The sequence below is a fragment of the Epinephelus moara genome, chromosome 8, assembly GCF_006386435.1.
Source record: "Epinephelus moara isolate mb chromosome 8, YSFRI_EMoa_1.0, whole genome shotgun sequence".
NCBI lineage: Eukaryota > Metazoa > Chordata > Actinopteri > Perciformes > Serranidae > Epinephelus > Epinephelus moara.
In genome coordinates this window covers 3,077,742-3,096,118 of record NC_065513.1, presented here as the reverse complement: position 1 = coordinate 3,096,118, position 18,377 = coordinate 3,077,742, and the positions used below count along the sequence as shown (strand labels likewise).

General features: G+C 39.1%; 1 protein-coding gene across 2 annotated transcripts; it reads right to left on the bottom strand.

The window, feature by feature from the left end:
- Positions 1-5,351: 5,351 nt before the first annotated feature.
- Positions 5,352-17,858, bottom strand: lhx2b (LIM homeobox 2b). 2 transcript variants are annotated; one of them, XM_050050369.1, is made up of 5 exons: positions 16,565-17,858; positions 14,899-15,101; positions 13,898-14,265; positions 10,177-10,382; positions 5,352-6,947 (listed from the first exon to the last, which is right to left on the bottom strand). In XM_050050369.1, the coding sequence occupies exons 1-5, from the start codon at positions 16,745-16,747 to the stop codon at positions 6,657-6,659; spliced, it is 1,251 nt and encodes a 416-aa protein (XP_049906326.1). In that variant the 5' UTR covers positions 16,748-17,858; the 3' UTR covers positions 5,352-6,656. The 2 variants fall into 2 exon arrangements, with proteins under 2 accessions (XP_049906326.1, XP_049906325.1); XM_050050368.1 differs by having other exon boundaries at positions 5,355-6,947; positions 13,898-14,268; positions 16,565-17,852.
- Positions 17,859-18,377: the final 519 nt, after the last annotated feature.

Here is an 18,377-nt window from a genome sequence, read left to right as displayed (position 1 = left end):
TGGATGGCATTGCTCTGGCCTTTAGCACTACTGTTTGAAACCTCAGAGTAATGTTTGATCAAGATTGGTCTTTTAACTCGTTTATAAAACAAACTTCATGGACTGTGTTCTTTCATCTGCATAATATTGCAAAAATTTGGCCTATCCTGTCCCCAAAAGATGCAGAAAAATTGGTCCACACTTTTGTTACCTCTAGGCTGGATTACTGTAATTCCCTATTATCAGGTAGCTCTAATAAGTCTTTTAAACCTCTCCAGCTGATCCGGAATGCGGCAGCACATGTACTTACAGGTATTGAGAAAAGAGATCATATTTATCTGTACTGGTTCCCTGTAAAATCCAGAATTGATTTTAAAATCCTTCTCCTAACTTACAATCTCTAAATGGTCAGGTGCCGTCATATCATAGAGAGCTCATAGTGCCGTATTATCTGACCAGAACACTGCGCTCTGAGAATGCAGGGTTACCTGTGGTTCCTAAAGTCTCCAAAAGTAGATCAGGAGCCAGAGCCTTCAGCTTTCAGGCTCCTCTTCTGTTGAATCATCTTCCTGTTTCGGTCCGGGAGGCAGACACCATCTCCACATTTAAGACTAGACTTAAGACTTTCCTTTTTTGATAAAGCCTATAGTTAGGGCTGGCTCAGGCTTGTCTTGGACCAGCCCCTAGTTAGGCCGACATAGGCCTAGTCTGCTGGGGGACCTCCTATAATACACCAAGCCCCTTCTCTCTGTCGCCGCTGGTTCTTCTTCACTTGCTAACATTCACATCCTATTACTGCATGTTACTAACTCGGCCTCTTCTCCGAAGCCTTTGTGCTCCACTGTCTCACGGATTCCCTCGTACCGCAGCTACGCCTGGATGGTGTGTGGTGGTTGGGCTGCTGCCGTGGTCCTGCCTGATGCCTCCTACTGCTGCTGTTATTATTAATCATACTTCTACTGTTATCATACACATGTGATTATTATTGTCACGTACATATACTGTTATATATTAATACATACTATATATTGTACCACAATTTACTTAAATTAATGTTATTGTAGCTATTATCATTACTGTCTGCCCTGCATCTCTCTCTGGCTCTGTCTCTTTCGGTCTCTGTCTCTCTTTATGTTTCATTTTGTCATATGGATTACTGCCATTTTATTATGTTGATCTGTTCTGTACGACATCTATTACACGTCTGTCCTGGAAGAGGGATCCCTCCTCAGTTGCTCTTCCTGAGGTTTCTACCATTTTTTTTCAGCGTTAAAGGGGATTTTTTTGGGAGTTTTTCCTTATCCGTTGTGAGGGTCCAAAGGACAGAGGGATGTCATATGCTGTAAAGCCCTGTGAGGCAAATTGTGATTTGTGATATTAGGCTTTATGAAATTGAAATTGAATTGAATTTTCTGGAGTAAGGGCTGCAAACACACACACACACACACACACACACACACACACACACACACACACACACACACTTCATATTCTTGTTAACTGAACATGCAGGCAGACCTGTAGGGATGTGGTCAATATTCTAGACAAACAGTGAACTGGTTTTGTCGCATGGAGTGTGTTTTGTCAGTGGTCACGTCCTCAAACTCCTCACACTGTTGCAGAGATAATTACCAAGTCTGTATGCTGTGAGGGTTTTTTATGTACACCCATTTCTAATTATGCACTGCAGGGGAAGTTAAGGTCTGTTTTTCATAATTCATGTTTTGCTTACAAAGTGTAAAGACTGCAATTCTCTAGACCTCTCCCTCCACCGCCCACTCACCACCTCCTTGTTAAACTTCCTTGTTGGAAGGGATTGTAAAGTGATATTTTTAAGTGGAAAATCTTCCTACCTTTATGATCAGCTCAAGTCCCTGCTACTGGAGCCATGGGAAATATGTAACATTTTGCTCTGGCAGACTGAGGAAAAGCTGCCCATGAAAACAGATTTTTTTATGATTACACTTTCGGGAAGGCTGTCAGCTACTATCACTCTCAGCTTAGGCACAGATGCTTATTTTAAGTGACTGGAGGAGTGCAGTATTTCTTGTCCTTTCTTCTGATTTTAGTGCCACATTTGGTGAAAGGGGTTGAATGTAATGGTCCATAATTCATTCATTCATTCATTCATTCATCTTCTAACCGCTTCATCCTCTTAACGGTCGCGGGGGGGCTGGAGACTATCCCAGCTGACATTGGGCGAGAGGCAGGGTACACCCTGGACAGGTCGCCAGACTATCGCAGGGCTGACACACAGAGACAAACAACCATTCACGCTCACATTCACACCTACGGACAATTTAGAGTTATCAATTAACCTAGTCCCCAATCTGCATGTCTTTGGACTGTGGGAGGAAGCCGGAGTGCCCGGAGAGAACCCACGCTGACACGGGGAGAATATGCAAACTCCGCACAGAAGGGCTCCCACACCCGGGATCGAACCGGCAACCCTCTTGCTGTGAGGCAACAGTGTTCATCACCACACCACCATGCCGCCCATGGTCCATAATATGCATATATATTATTTTGGACCAATTATGGAGCTTTTACATTTTTTTTAAAGCTGTGTTACTACATTTCCCATAGTGCCTTTCGCTGACCACCCAGAGCATGGGCGTATTATGAGACAATGGATCCCCTTGGCACGCATACATAAACCCCCGCTAGTAGTGAGCAGTAAAGTGAGTTAAGTGATGCATTCTACCAAAGCCACACTGATACTCCTCACTACCAAAATCTGTAAGGCACCATACAAAATAGCATAGGAATCCATCAAAGAAACCTGTAATTTTAATGTAGCCTTAGTGTAGCTGAAGCCTAAGTCTGCACTGCAGCGAATAAAAAATATATATGTTAAAACTAAATCTCAAATTAAAACTGAAACTGGCAAATTTTAACTACAGCCAGGGATCTTTGTTGTGTGTCAAACACTGGTTTCCCCCATGATTTTTCTTTTATGTCTCTACACTCTCAAATATTGAAGACAGGCAAAAATGGCAGCGGGGCCGTGCCCAGTGGGCCCTCACAGAGAATGTGAGTGAACTTGTTTCCTTCAATGAAAAGTGACATGCAAATGAAAACATAATTAACTTGTTTGTATTTAAGTAGGTATGATTCTATCCTAATGTTGCAAAAATTTCAAGCAAAATGACCAAAAAAGTCATTACAACAAAATGGGATTTAGTGTTTGCTCCCATCATAAAGATGAATGTCTGTGGTGGTTGCTGTCTGCCGCCATGTTTCTTTTTTAATTTCGGGGCTTTTTAGTGGAATGGAGGCATGTAACGCAGGATAATATAGACACACTGATGCTGTGTTACATTGCTGGGAAAATGTAGAGGAAATAGAAGAAGAAAAGGAAAAAGGAAAAAAGAAAAGGAAGCAGATTTAATAACTTTTTGAAAGAAAAATCTGTCTCTGTAAACCTTTATCAGACCTTTTCTGTGTCGACACACCAACTTTTTCCCTTCACACAACTGTGAAAAAAACTTGTAGTATTTCCACCCTGAAATAAAAAAACTAAAAAAGCTAAATGTGCATTAAACAGCTGAATGGTTATGAGCAGGAATGAAAGACGTAGAAGAAGAAGAAGAAGAAGAAGAAGAAGAAGAAGAAGAAGAAGTAGAAATGCATGTAAACCAGAGGGATTTCACCTCTACTGCTGCTGACGTGTTTTATGATGGATTTATATATGTGCACCCTAGCCTCCTCATGGTTGTACTTAACTGCATTTCTACTCATAGCTCTGGTTTAGAAGCACCATAATACCAAATCCCTTTGACCAATTGGAGCAGTGCACCATTGTGTGTATACAGTACTGTGTACACATCAGTCGATGAAGAACACTTGCACTTGGAGGCACAAATTATCTTTAAATAGTCTTATAATTGGTAGTGTTTGTATTTCTTCTAGAAGTGAGGACAACAGGGACGTGTACAAGAATATGCAGAAGCCGCACAGCAAGAGAAGCTCTCGCAAGACCATTACAGCAGTACAGGACTACTCAGTGTGCATCACTAGCAGCTCTCCTCACAATCATAGCAGTTTTCTATCGTACACAAAAATATCCAACTTGACAAATCATTTTAACTCAACATTTCTTTAAGAAAAATGTTGTTAATGTGAGATAGTTACATTGATTGTTACTACTAATGAAAGATCTTTTTGAATATTGTGAAATAATGTGGATATTAATATGTGTTGTATCTTTAGAGAATCAAATACTACGTATTGCATCTTAAAAGAGATATGTCTCTCTTGCTTTAAAAATCACATTATATGTGTCTACAGTGACATTTTCCATGCACAGAGATATGGAATATTGTTGGCATGCTATACAAGCTAATTACATAAGCCTCATCAGTGGAAGGTGTAGGTTTGAATTTGACAAATTGAGACTATTCAAAGCCTCCGAATGTCTTGAATTGAATTGAAAAATGTGCATTAGCAAATTCATGTTAAAAGTCTAAGATTAATGTGACAAATCTGAAATGTCATCATCAGGGTTACTCCAGCGTCTTGGTTGAAAAAGTAAGAATTCTCCATCTGACCTGTGTTAAACTAAAAGAATACCTGGTGTTTAATACTTGGCCTCATGCAAGAAACGATATACGAACAAATTTTCTCTTATATTTGTTCGTATCCACAATTTGTTCTTATATTGTTTGTATCCATTTATGTGCAGGATTCACCAGTGTTTTCATATTTTTGCTCTTCTCTTAAATAAGACAACATTTTATGAGTGGTAAAGAGCACTCTGAGCAAGAGGAGAGAAAAACATTCTCTTCTCATGGTCCACAAATTGTTGTCCAATGCAAGAAAAAACAGATTTTATATTTGAGGAACATCTGAAAATGCATGAGTATCATATATTGGAGGACTAAAGAAATACTACTACACTTAGTCTACTGATCCCATGTACTGTAATTTGGAATGTAACTAAGTACATTTACACAAGTACTGTACTCAAGTACAAACCTGAAGTACTTTAACTTTGCTTATGTATTTTAATCTCATGCCACTTTCGACTTTGACTCCACTACACTTCAGAGGAAAATATTTTACTTTTTACTCCACCACAATTATTAATATTATAACTGCAATTACTTTACAAATCAAGATTTTTTGCACACAAACCCTATGAATATATTCAAGTGCAGCTGAAAGTATTAGTCTATTCAAAATCAAAATTAAATGGCATCTATTTTGGTAATCATTTTAGTCATTTTTCGTGCAAAAACATTCAATGGTTCCAGCTCCTCACATATATGTATGAGCATGTGTTGCTTTTTCTTTTAATTATTTAGATTTATTAAATGTATTTAAACTTTTCTTCATGAGAACTTTTACTTTTAATACTGTACTGCAGTACATTTCCCTGACCGTACATTAATACAGGACTTTTACCAGTAATAAAGTATATTTACAGTGTGGTATTAGTACTTGTACTTAAGTAAAGGAGCTGAATACTTCCTTCACCACTTCTGCTGACACAGCAAATGTTTTGCCATTGCTGGGATTGTGATTTTCCAGTAACACCAGTACCAGTGACATTTACTTTATTTAAGTTAATTTAACAGTATGTCAATTTCACTCCTGCACAAATTCTTTTTCATTTTACAGCCTTTTTCGGTGGCATCTCTCTAATTCATGTGCCAGAGTCTTTGCACATGACACAACACCTTTCCTTATATAGTGTTATGGGGATGTTGCCAGTAATAATTTAAAGTTTCTTATGATCATCATTCAGCACACCTGGGTAAGAGCACATTTGGATGGTTAAGAATGTTTGGTGCATCTAGAGTTGATGTCTCTTATTTTTTGTCAGAACAGAAATAAGGTGGAGATATGGAAGAAATTTAAGAGAATGTTGCTGTATGAGGCCCATTGTGTCCTCATATACAGCAGGTCTGAGCTCTCTTTAAATTCTCTTTTTGACAACGTAAGACAGAGGATTCTAGTAGGTAAAAGCATGATGAGGAGGATAGTAAGTTTGTTCTAACTCAGGTTGAATCATGAAATGTAACATTTGAAATCAAAGCACAGCAGAATGTATATCACTGTGCATAAAATACACAAACACAAAAGGAAACTAAGCATAACACACACACGCACAAGCAAAAGAGGTATAAATTGTTGGTGTCAGATTGTGGCCGACTACTGAGAACAGCAGTTGGGATAAAATGGACTGTAAGGCACATGGCAGTCGTAGGATATTGTAACCTGTGTTTAATCTCAGAATTTCAAAAAAAAGATTTTTTTTTTTTACAATCCCTCTAACAGTGACTCTTGTACAACAACATAAATACTGTGCTGGAAAAAAATGAATTAATTAAAAATTAAGCAGATTCTTTTTCCCGCAGTCTCTCTCTGTAAACATTGAAAAATGCAAATCAAGTCTCCTCAGTTCTCAACAAGACAACAACATCAAAATAACAACAACTGTTCCATCTGTAAGGCTTGGCCGCCTCACTATGCAAATAGTCTCTAATGGGCTCAGAGCAAAATGAAATCTTTTTTTTTTTTTTTTTTTTTTTTTAATGTTTCTGTTACCTTTTCTTTCCTAATCCGTTTAATGTTTGAAGGAGTCAACAGTGCTCAGTTTTAGATCCAGTGAGGTGGAGCAGAGGTGAGAGGGGACAGGGTAGGGCTGAGGCTGTGGTGAAGGACTCTGTCCATCAGAACAGGCTGGTCAGTGTGGTCTGTGACGGACTCCTGCACTCGTGGACGTCCATGCCGCCCGGCACCGAAGTGAGTACGGAGGTGACAGTGGGCATGGTGGGGTTGGTCAAGTCTGTCAGGGTGGTGGGGGTGCTGGAGGGGCTCATTGAGGCGTTGGAGATTTCCGAGGCCGGGCCTGATGGCGTCCCACCCTGCAGTGTGGAGCCATCGGATGCCTTGTCCACCCCAGTGCTCTCCTGCCGCAGCAGGTTCCTCCTGAACTTGGCCCGAGCGTTTTGAAACCAGACCTGCAGGAATAAAATAACAAAATCAATTACTACAGGAGAAGTGATCTACTAAAGTGAGCTAATGCTTAATGGAACTTTCCACCACAGATTTCTACACTTAATAATATTCTTAAAATTTCTGATATTTTTGATACCGTGGAATGGAATGGAATTAAAAGAAATTAATTAGAATATCTTCAACAATAAAAGTTGACCACTATACATTGCCACAACTTTTGGATAAATTTTAAGTTGGTTTAACTTAATTAAGCTTTTCAAGGTCAAAGTAAATCGTGTTGGTTATACTTAACTAATTGGGTTTGTCAGGACTGACACAATAAGGCCAGAGTTGGAACTACTTACAAAGATGCATGCAAATTGTTACCTTGATTTTTTTTTAAAGTTGAACCAGTGGATTCTTTTTTATAGTGTGTTAATCTTACAGTATGAAAAATTACATATAATTATCTTTAAAACTCCTATCTGCAGTTGCATGTTTTTCCACAGTGTTCCTGTCGCTCTAGATAACCCAGAGAACACTGTAAGCAATTTTCATAATGAGAAATTCAAATGATAGCTGTTCAGCGTTCACTGCAAGGTCTGTCAATTATCAAGAGTAATAAGGACACCTTTCCGTAAAGACATGATGGTACTGATTATATAAATGTAATTTTTCAATGCTGTGAGCAACCAAAACAAAATTCCACTCACCTACTAATAATTGACCACACCTGTGCTTTTGCATATGTGGGCGCAGTAACTGCAAACATTTAGCTGCCAACCATTTTCTGAAGCCTACTAGTAGATTTTCTTACTTTCCAAAATCATTTTCAGTACATTTCCATACAGATTTATTAAGGAAACGAATACTTCTTCTGCACACCTGTCAGGTGGATGGATTATATTGGAAAAGGAGGAGTGCTCACTAACACAGATATTAGACTTTAACTTTAACTGTGGAAAATGGAAGCAACAACAAAAGTGTTGTGTTTAAATTTTGTTTTGTTGTATATCTCCTTAACACAAACCAAGACATATTGTGCCTACACCTAACCAAACCTTAACCCAAGCTATAACAGATGAGGAGCGGTCATATGACTATGTTCTAGAACAGTTTTGAAACCCACTGAAAAATTATGTCACCCTGCTGATAGAGACATCAAATCAGAAAATGCCTGTATGGGACATTTTTAAAGCAATGACAAACTACATATTTTGTTGTTTAGTTTGGCGGATTTAAGACATTTTGCCCCAAAAGGGCTGAAATGTGCAAAGTAAAATATGGATATGATCCTTAAAACATTTTGATGTTGCAGAACCCCAAGCAGAACCACATTATCAATTATCACCACCACCACACTACATTCCTTCCATTCACTAGTTAAGAGCCCATACCAGTGAGCATCTCCCCATGTCTTTTAAAAGTCTGTTTGCAGATGCTCAGCTGGAGTCAAGGATAAAAGAACATTTAAATGCTTGGGCACTCCTCTGTGTGCAAAAGTTAAAACAACCTTTATGTAGGCTAAGGGCTAGTCTCAGAGAAAAGGGCAGTGGTAGCCACAGGAAAAAAAAACATTTTCTTTTATGTTTGCACTTGAAAATAGAGAGCCATTGCTTCCTGTTTTCAACGATAGTTTAATAAGATAATAATGGACCTGTCTATAGTTTGTACAGGGATAAAAGCAGCTATGATTTCAGTCATTATCCTTATATTTGCAATGGCAACAAATGAACGGATCTTCGTTGCTGTCCTGAGGACCTCATGAACCCATTCAAGAAGGCACTGCACCCCAATTTTGGAACAAGCATCCTGCTCCTCATTGTCCCTGATGTTAATCTATTTTCTTTCCTTTTTTTTGTATTCATATTCCTACATTTAATCTTTGCTCTCTTTTCCAATAGTAAAAAGGTGTATCTGAGATGTGGTGAGTGAGTGGGTGAACCGGCAGTCTGTGCTGAGCCGAGTGTTGGAGCGTGTTAGCACTGTTATCATGACGGAGCCATGGGAAACAGGCGAAGGGAGAAGCGCTTCAGCTGGAATAACAGGCATGAAAACTCGAACGCATCAAAGCAAAACGACTGCTTTGTTTTCTGCAAGCGTTAATTAAAGCAGCAGGATGATTTTTTTTCCCTTCTCAGAAAAAATTTGATTCAGAAACCTTTTTGTCTCATTTTTCTTCCTCTCAGTCCCCCAGATAATTTGCTGTCGTCTTTTGTGGAAATCAAACGCTCTATTGTGCTTCCTCTTTCTTCATACTACAGAGCTTTTTGTTTTTCATCCCTCAGTCCTCAACATAACATCACATCGTCCACTTAAAAAGATTATATTTGTTTTTGTTTTTTTGTTTTTTGTTTTTTGTTTGTTTTCTTTTGTTATGCCTTTCTTTTAATTTCCAGGTAATCATGCAATATGAAAACACCTTGACTTTGTTTTTCCTTGAGGAAAATTAAAAACTCTGCTTCTTTCTAGTGGAGCTTTTTAAATGAATTTACAGGGTTCCCAGCATTTTCATGGACACAATTTCAAATCTTTTCCATGACTGTTCAAGGACCCATAATACTTTTTTTCCATTTCTTGCCCCACTTGCCAGGTGTTTTTAAACATATCAGTTTCAAACTCTATTTACACATCATTTCAGCTACCTGACATACATGAAGGGAGAGAATGAACAACAAAAAAAAAAAGAACAAACGTATGTGATGGTAAACAAAACGCTGTCACACATAACACTACATTACATCAACAGCCAAAGAAAATAGGCTACACTTGCTATTATGTTACATTATCCATTATCCACTTAAGATTACTGTAACAATTTCATTACACACAAGAAAATCCCATGACATTTCCAAAACTTTCAATGATTTTTACTAATTCCATGACTTTTCCAGGTTTTCCAAAACTGTGGGAACCCTGAATTATTTATTTTTCTTATTGTGTTTTTATTAAAATAAGAAGGAAAAGGGAACAAGACAATCTATTTCTGATTCTCTTCAGGTTGTTTGCAGTTTCCTGAAAGTTTTCCAAGCATTTCACTAGAATGAAAAACAGCACTATCTTCAAAAAGAGCAGCTGATTTGGCTTCTTTCGGGAAAACATATGTCATATATTTTACACTTGGAAGCAGGTTGATTTTCATTGGAAACATGTAAAATTCCTTCACTCCTGTTGGCATTTGTCTCCTTCTCCCTGGTGAAGCAAAGGAAACAGATTGTGGTGTCATCTGAAGTGAGAGGCTGCTGTGGTTACCTGTAAGACCCGCTTGGTCAGGCCAGTCTTCTGGGCAAGCTGCTTGAGGTCCTTGGCGTCTGGGTTGTGGTTGATGGCAAAGTAGGACTTCATGGTCCTCAGCTGGTGGTGCTTGAAGGATGTCCGCATGCGCTTGGTCTTCTGACTGGAGCTGTACTGAGAGTCCCGATCCATGGACTCGCCATCGTTCTCGTTACAGCTCAGCGCTACAGGGAACAGGAGAGAGCAGCTGGTTAGAGAGAGGGGACTCTGATCCAATCACCAATCATCATCACTGAGATTTGTTTAGTCCTTCACTTCAGATTGGCTGTTTTGCATTGAGCACTGTAGGGACTACTTTTTTTTTCTCACCCCATTTTTATTCTAAAAATTCCATTTTTGAGAGCACAGAGGCAGCTCCAAAATGCATCATATAGATGCATGTTATTATGCCTTTTACTGGTGAGTGTACTTATCGGTAATACATAGCTGAAAAACCTATTAATCTCCTACGGCAATCAAGAAATGTCCCAAAACTTTGTATGTAAGCGACTCCACATTTAGGTGCATTATATCAAACGTGGAAAGAAAGAAAGAAAGAAAGAAAGAAAGAAAGAAAGAAAGAAAGAATTTAAGGTGATCGAGGCCACAATTTTGCCGTTAAAAATTGTTTTTAGCTTTTTTTTGTTATTGTCTTATTTGTTATTTTGTTATCTTGCTTTTTAACATTTTAGAAAAATGTGGTAATGTCAATCTGGATTCTTTATCTTCGTTTAAATCCATAAAATCAATCTGATCCGAGGAGACGCTGTGACCTGACAGCTGTTTCCTCCAGCTGCAGATCACCTTCCACTCCACACCTCGGCTGTCTGTCTTTCTGTCTGTCCCCGTCTACATGGGATTCCATCCTGGGAGGAGGTGCTAGCCTAGCTTCAACACACACACACACACACACACATACACACACACACACACACACACACACACACACACACACACACACACACAACAACAACAACAACAACAACACACATGCATGTGTCCCAGCCTGCAAATTTCTTGGCAATAATCAAAGTGTTGCTGCATGCATAACAGTTCGTGTTCAATATCAGAACGCAAATGATGAATATGAAGTGAGTGAAAACCATCAGAATAACACTTCACTTAATTAGCCCATACACACCAGGCAGAACAAATGCTGCTTTTTGGCCAAAGCATATGCTGCAGCATTTTAACAAAAAAGCAGCCTGTTTCGTGCTTGTCTCTTTGTCCTCATACACAACGTCTTATTCGCAGTGTTAATACCATCTCAGAGCCTCAGGCTCCTCCAGGTTGCCACATGTTCTCATGTGATTGCTCAGGTGAGGCGTGGATGTTGTTTCTGGCTGTAAACAGGAGAGGGCGCACTGCCTCTTTAACTCTCCTAATTCTAATTCTAATTCATTTTCTTAAGTGTATTTACTAAATACCACAATGAAAAAAGAGCTTTTTTCCCTCCTCCTGTTGTGTTCTTACATTTTCTGAAAGATTGTATTTTCTAAAAGCAAAGTCCATCACTGATAGGTGAGATCATTTGACTTGTTTTAAAAGCAGCTTTGCTTGTATCAGAAATTACAATGATTAATAAATAATAATGATAATAATAATAATAATAATAATAATAATAACAAAAAAATAGAATAACTTGATCCAGGAGGGAAAAGGGAAATAAGCTGATTTGGATTGGAAAGTAAAGAATCTACTGCTTCAAATTAAAATAAATAAATAAATAAGGTAATGATTTGCATGCATTGTTATAGCTCCAACTCTGGCATTAATGTATCAGTCCTAAAAGTCTTTTAGAACCTGAGAAACTCAATTATTTTAGTAAAACCAACATGACTTGCCTTGACCTCAAAAAGCTTAATTAAGTTGAACCAAATTAATGTCTATCCAATATCCAGTATCCGTTGTGTGATATTTAATAGTCAGATTTTATTGAACATATTCTAACTCATTTATTTTAATTCATCCGTTTCAAAAATGTCACAAATGTTCATGATTTTGACCAACTTCCTAAAATACTGTAATGTAACAAACCTATTTTTTTATGCTGAAAAAGTTATATTTAGCATTATCCACTAACCCGATAAATTATGTTGCACATTATTTAAGCTTAACTGACTTAAGTGTAAAACAAACCAAAACAAAAAAAAGTTTTGCGAAACGATTAACAAAACAGACTCCTTTGTTTAGTTTGTTATCAACTTTCTTTTTATATGAACATTCGAATCTATTCAGTTCAAATATTAATGAATTAATGTAAAAGCCACATAAATGAGATTCCAGATAGTTCTGCTGAATGTTCTTGTGTTCCCTGCTCTCTGTTCCAGTGAATAACTCATCACATCACATTGATCTCTCTGGTACACACCCAGTTTGACCCAGCTTCAATGCAAAAAGGCCCCAGTAGTGTGTGTGTGTGTGTGTGTGTGTGGCAGGGGCGGTGTTAGGGTCTGTAGATGTCTATGGAGTCTAACAAGTGGAAAAGAGCGAAAGCATTAAAAGTCTTCTTTTTATGACAGATTGACTAAACTGAAACATGACTACAAACCACCAACAATGAAAAATGATTATTTTCTAGATGACCGTTCAGAAAGACCTTGACTACATGCAAGTTTAAGAATTGCTGTAGCTCACTGACCTAATGAAATCTATATGGAGTTGCATGAAAAGTTCAATCCACACACTGGAGCTTTAAAGTGTTTGCAAAAAAAATGTAACTATGACCTAAATGTATTCATGTTAGAAGCCCTACTTTATTGACAAACCTCTCACTGCAAAACCAACTTTTTTTCCTCCCATCTGACAGTATATTCACTGTTCTCCTCTGTACATAGCTTTGCTTTCGTCCTGCCTGGCCTCATACTTGGCCTGCATGCTTTCCTCTTTGTGCATTAGTTGGTATTCAGGCTTATTCAAGCAAAATGTTTGGCCTCATCATGAACATGCTGCTGTTGTTTCTGACAGAAATCCTTAGCTCAGTGGAGACTATCATAATGTGAAAGATGCTCAAATAACACAAAAGCGCACACAAGCAAACTAACTTCCAAAAGGAAGATCATATAAAAAAATACACAATGCAATGAGGCCGCTATAAACTCAATACTTAGCACAATAAGTCTCTTTAGGGGTGTTAAATATATATTACAGTGACACCCAGACCTGTTTAAAACCAGGCCTACCAATATAAACTCCCTATAGAAATATTAAAGGGATATGAAACCGCAGGGAATGAAAGACACACTGTAAAGTTTTCAGTGATGAAGTTATGATGAAGTCATTACCGGGGAGAGCGCAGAGAAAATATAACCCCCTATAGGAATGTTACAAAGATTTTTCATTAATGAAGCCTGTCGGTCTTAATCAGCTCACGTTGGGTCGCTGTTCATTAAAACAGTGGAGTGAGATTTAGTTTGTACTAAGCAGCGATTTTTTTTTTTTTTCAGTTTTCAAGGTTTTTAAGATCAAAAATAACCTACTTTTTTTTTTTTTTTAATATTTTGATGTAGGCCTAAACTCGGCATCAAAACAGGATAAAGTACGAAACAGACATTAATTTTATGCATTTATTTTTTTTTTTAAAAAAAAGTAGCCACGACAGCTTTTTCCTGAACTCTGTCCATATTTTATGAACAATATCATCCCGCAACAGTAGGTGAACATGCTTGGTTTTGAATGCCTTTATAAATCTCCTTCTTACCTGCATTATAAGCGGCCAGCTCGGCGCCCGGCCCGGGGCTTTTCCTCTTCCTGGGCCGGCCTTTCTGCACTGTCCCCACGCCATTGAAGTAGGATAGTCCGAGCGTGTTGGCCGGGCCCAGGCCTTTGTGTGGGACAACGTCCGCGTGGTTAAAATGTGTCTGATATTCTCCCTGGATGAGAGTCTCAAAGTGCAGCCGACAGTACACTAGACTGTCCTTCATGCCAAAGTGGTCCCCAGTTGTGAGCATCTTGCTGCAGGTGGTGCACGTGAAGCAGTTGAGGTGGTAGACCAGGTCTCTGGCCCTCATCACCATCTCCGAGGCAGAGATCCCCAGGTGGCACCGAGCGCATCTCTGCACCGAAAATCTTCTGCGGACAACACAGAAATCTCATCAGCGGCTGGACACCGAGCCTGGCAGGCCTGCTGCTGTGTTAGTGTGGGCCAGGCTGGATAAACTATCTGTGGCGCTTAATTATTCGAAGCACTCGGACTTTCATGCACTCAAAAACCAATGGCTTAACTTTTCCCGCGCACTAATCAGGTGAATTAGACAGATAGCCTGCATCAACTTGGTGATATTGTAAATGAATGAAATATGTATAGCCAGGTCCTGCGAGAAACACGTGAATTATATTGAAATGAAATGGAATTACATTACAAAAAAATATAAGCTGTCATTAGTGGGAAAATGTCAGTATCAGTTTTTACAAACCCTTATTACAAAGATAGAAGCTGTGAGAAAAGCAAAAATGTAGATCGAACTGAAATTTCAAGAAACATGTTACTGACATTTTTACATTTCAACCAGCCTTTTTTTAATGTTCCATCCTTGGTCATGTGTGGTGTTAATCTAGCCTAATTTAAAAAAAAAAAAAAAGTATTTTCACCAACCACCATATTTTGAAACACATACTGTCACTTAAGAAATCCTACACAGCGGTGTATCCCGGACACTTTTGGCTGGACTGTGGAGCTCCAGGCGCTGCACGCCCTCCTACCTATAGTAGTCCTCCTTGCAGTAGATGCTGCCGTCCTTGCTGAAGCAGGTGAGCTCAGACTCCAGGTTGAGTTTGCACTCGCAGCACTTGAGGCAGCGCATGTGCCACTGTTTGTCCACTGCCAGCAGGTAATAGCGGTCCGCGATCTTCCTGCCGCAGCCCGCGCACAGAGCCACGCGTTCGCTGTTCATACACGGCATGGACTGCAGGTCAACACGGGAGAGAGGCACGAGGACACAGCGTCAGGACATGATTTTGGTGAGAAAAACAAGATTCTGTACACCCTGAAACAAGCTAACATGGGGAAGGAAATCAAATAAAAGCCTAACAAGTCAGAAGACTGTTTTGTTCGCTTTATGATAAGAATATTAAAGACTTAAAATGACCACATCCACCACTCCAATGTGGGATGATTTTACAACTTTTATGAAGAAACATAAAAGGTAGTTTAAAACAACAACAACTTCGATAATACTAAACGTGAATAAAATCATGATATTAAAATACAATCCAGTCAGAAAAAGACAACGGCTCTACAACCACAATGTAAGAAATAAATAAATTAATAGGAATAGGAATATTTTGTTACAATAGAGAAAAAGTAGGCTAAAAATACTCGAAAGTTATGAATATAAATTACTCTGTTACCACAGGAGACTATATAAGGTATGATAAGGCCATTGTAATATGACTGTATGTCTGATAGTACCATCCCACAGCAGCAGATTAAAGAACAAAAACAAAGTAATTTGTAAAGTTACTATTAAGAGCCAATAACACGCTGTGTATGATCTTATGGAAATATTATTTTTAGTGGAGGGCATCAGTTATATGTGCTGTTAATTTCTCATAAAAAAAGGATTTAAGGTACAAAAAAACAGGTTTATGACACAGGACTGTCATGAATTGCTATTTTCAAGGCCTGCAAAATAGACACAAACACATGTGCACGCACACAAACGCATACAATTCACAAATACTTTGCAACTGAAAATGGAAGCTGGGTTAAAATTAAGATTTTCTCCACTTTTCTGAATTTTCATTGCAGCGCATTTCAGATTTTTTAAATTGAACTTTCTAATCATTACATGTATGCAATTTCATTGAATTGTAGTGTGTTCACAAAATAGCAAATAAACAGAATCTAAAGCTACGTGTCGATTTTCCAAATTAGAGTAAAAACACTTTGAACTGCTGTTATTGTTTGTGCTAAATTGCCGGTGCAAAAATATGCATTTACTTTGGCTTGTGAACCACCATCAATTTGCCTGTGTTGTCACGCGTCATAAAAGGCACACTTAAAGAAATGAATAGCTGAGTTTTAAAAATAAATGTGATCGTTTTGTTTTTTGAATAATTTTAGCTCTGTGTCCGTTTGGTTGAAGCTTTGCTGGAACTAAAAGAAGTTTTGGGTTAAACAGTGGCTGAAGAAATCACAACCTTCAGGCCTTTGGAGGAACTTTGAGAGGCGTTTAAAAATTAACTAAAAATAAGCTGGGGTATTTGTTGAACAATTTTTCAGAGTGAATTAAAGTTTTTTTTTTGTTGTTGTTAAAAAATGAATCAAGGTGCTTGGATCTGTGAGAATGCAGCCACTGTCACATGTTTCTAGGATACCATGCTGCCTGCGCTAACAAGCCGAGAGGGCCAAATGAATCTCTCCTACCGTCTCTGATTCCCCCATATCGATGGCCGAGCTGATGGCTGCTGACTCGCTCTTTCCTCTCCGGTCCATTTCTTCCACCACACCGTGTACGTCGCCTCCAGGGAGGCCATGGAAAAGCATCGTTGCCGCAGAGGGGAGGATATTATAACTGTTCTCTTCGGGTTTGCAAGCCAAGATGTCCATCAGAGGCAAAACCCAGCTCAATAATGCCACTTGAAATTCTCGCTTTTTTGAAGGGTTTCCTTTCTTGCCGTGACAAGTGAGAAATCCAGATCAGGGAGGAAAAAATATGAGGGAAAATTGGACACGTGTTCTCCACACTACGTCTCATCTGCCAATGGAAACCATCATCCGAATCTCTGCAGCTCTCATTATTAATAAGCTATGATTAATTCATAAATAACCGCACAGATTTCGCTTCTTTTACTGGAATCAATTTTCTCTCAGGTATGGTGTTATTTCTTTTTAACTACCAATCTCTCTTTCTAGATATTCTTTTCCATTTACGATGAATAAACATACCAACTATGGAAGCCTCCGCTGCATGGGTCTCAGCACCGATGCCTCCTCCTCGCCGGGAGTAATATTTCAGGATTTCGACTGTCTGCAAGGCATTGGCAAATGTCTCCCCCTTTTCTGCAGAACAATAAGTAACTCTATGCAACTGGCACTGCCAACACCGGGTAGCAGCCTTCTAATGCATCAGTCAGAAATAACAAAAAAAGATATGTCCAAAAAAGCTGACAGGGAGCTTCCTCCTCTCCTCCAGGTTCAACAGTCCAAGTTGGTGCTTACTGCAGCGGATTAATGTCGCTCAAATTACTTTTGCTTTTAAGAGAAAATGAGAAAACATAGCAGCACACAGTCTTTGCTTTATAGAATCCCGCTGGTCGTCTGGGAGAAGCAGTTTTCCTTTACAGTAGTCTGTTTGGTTAATGTTTGTCTTTTGCCAAGTAGGCTGCATACATGTGCGTAACAGCAGAAGAGGAGGAGTTGGCTCTACGTTGACTGATGATAGGCGAGTGTTTGCTGGCCCTCCAAAACTGCCGTTCCTCCTTCTCAGGTCCCGGTTGGACCCTCCGCTCCTTATCAACGGGGCCCTGTTGCGTCACGACGCACCATTTATGTTCATTGGCTGTTCTGCCGTCACCGAACTGTTTGGCCATACTTTTACCGACCGGTTTGAAAAAGCAGCAGCGCCTCTCTGCCTCCCTTACGCACGGACTTATCTGTCTGTCCGGAGCTGCAGTTTGAAAGGTCAGTTTGAAAGAAAGAGAAGAGGAGTCAGAGCAGGATCTCCCCGTCTTCGGTCTTCTGAGGTGTTGGAGCTGTCTGTTCATCTGTCTGTGTGTACTGAGTAGGTCTACTGGGACCTTTACTCAAGTGACGCACAGATAGGGTTCCACACAGCACCACACTGTTGCTGCTCACAGCCTCTCCATGATACCAAAAGGCTCTGCATAGAACCTGCAGGGGTGAGCAAAATGGCATGAAGTATCCCAAACCAGCCATAAAATAAAGAAACTGCGTTTCGCTTTTTAATCCGACTTTTGTTGTTTTTGTTGTTTAAAAAGGACAGACAATAGAACCACAAAACAACCCATGAAAACACTTTTACCTGAAACTAAAGATAATTTAGCTTCTCATTAACTGTATCCACAACTTTGACTTATTCATGTAATGCCACATTTGACCTATATTCCTATAAAGGTAAATTGGGCTAATTTCAACTCAGAACTGATTTATTTTAGCTACTAAAGCTATTTGTGGTAAGGTCTACAGGCGCGGCCCTTAGAATGACATTATTAAATGT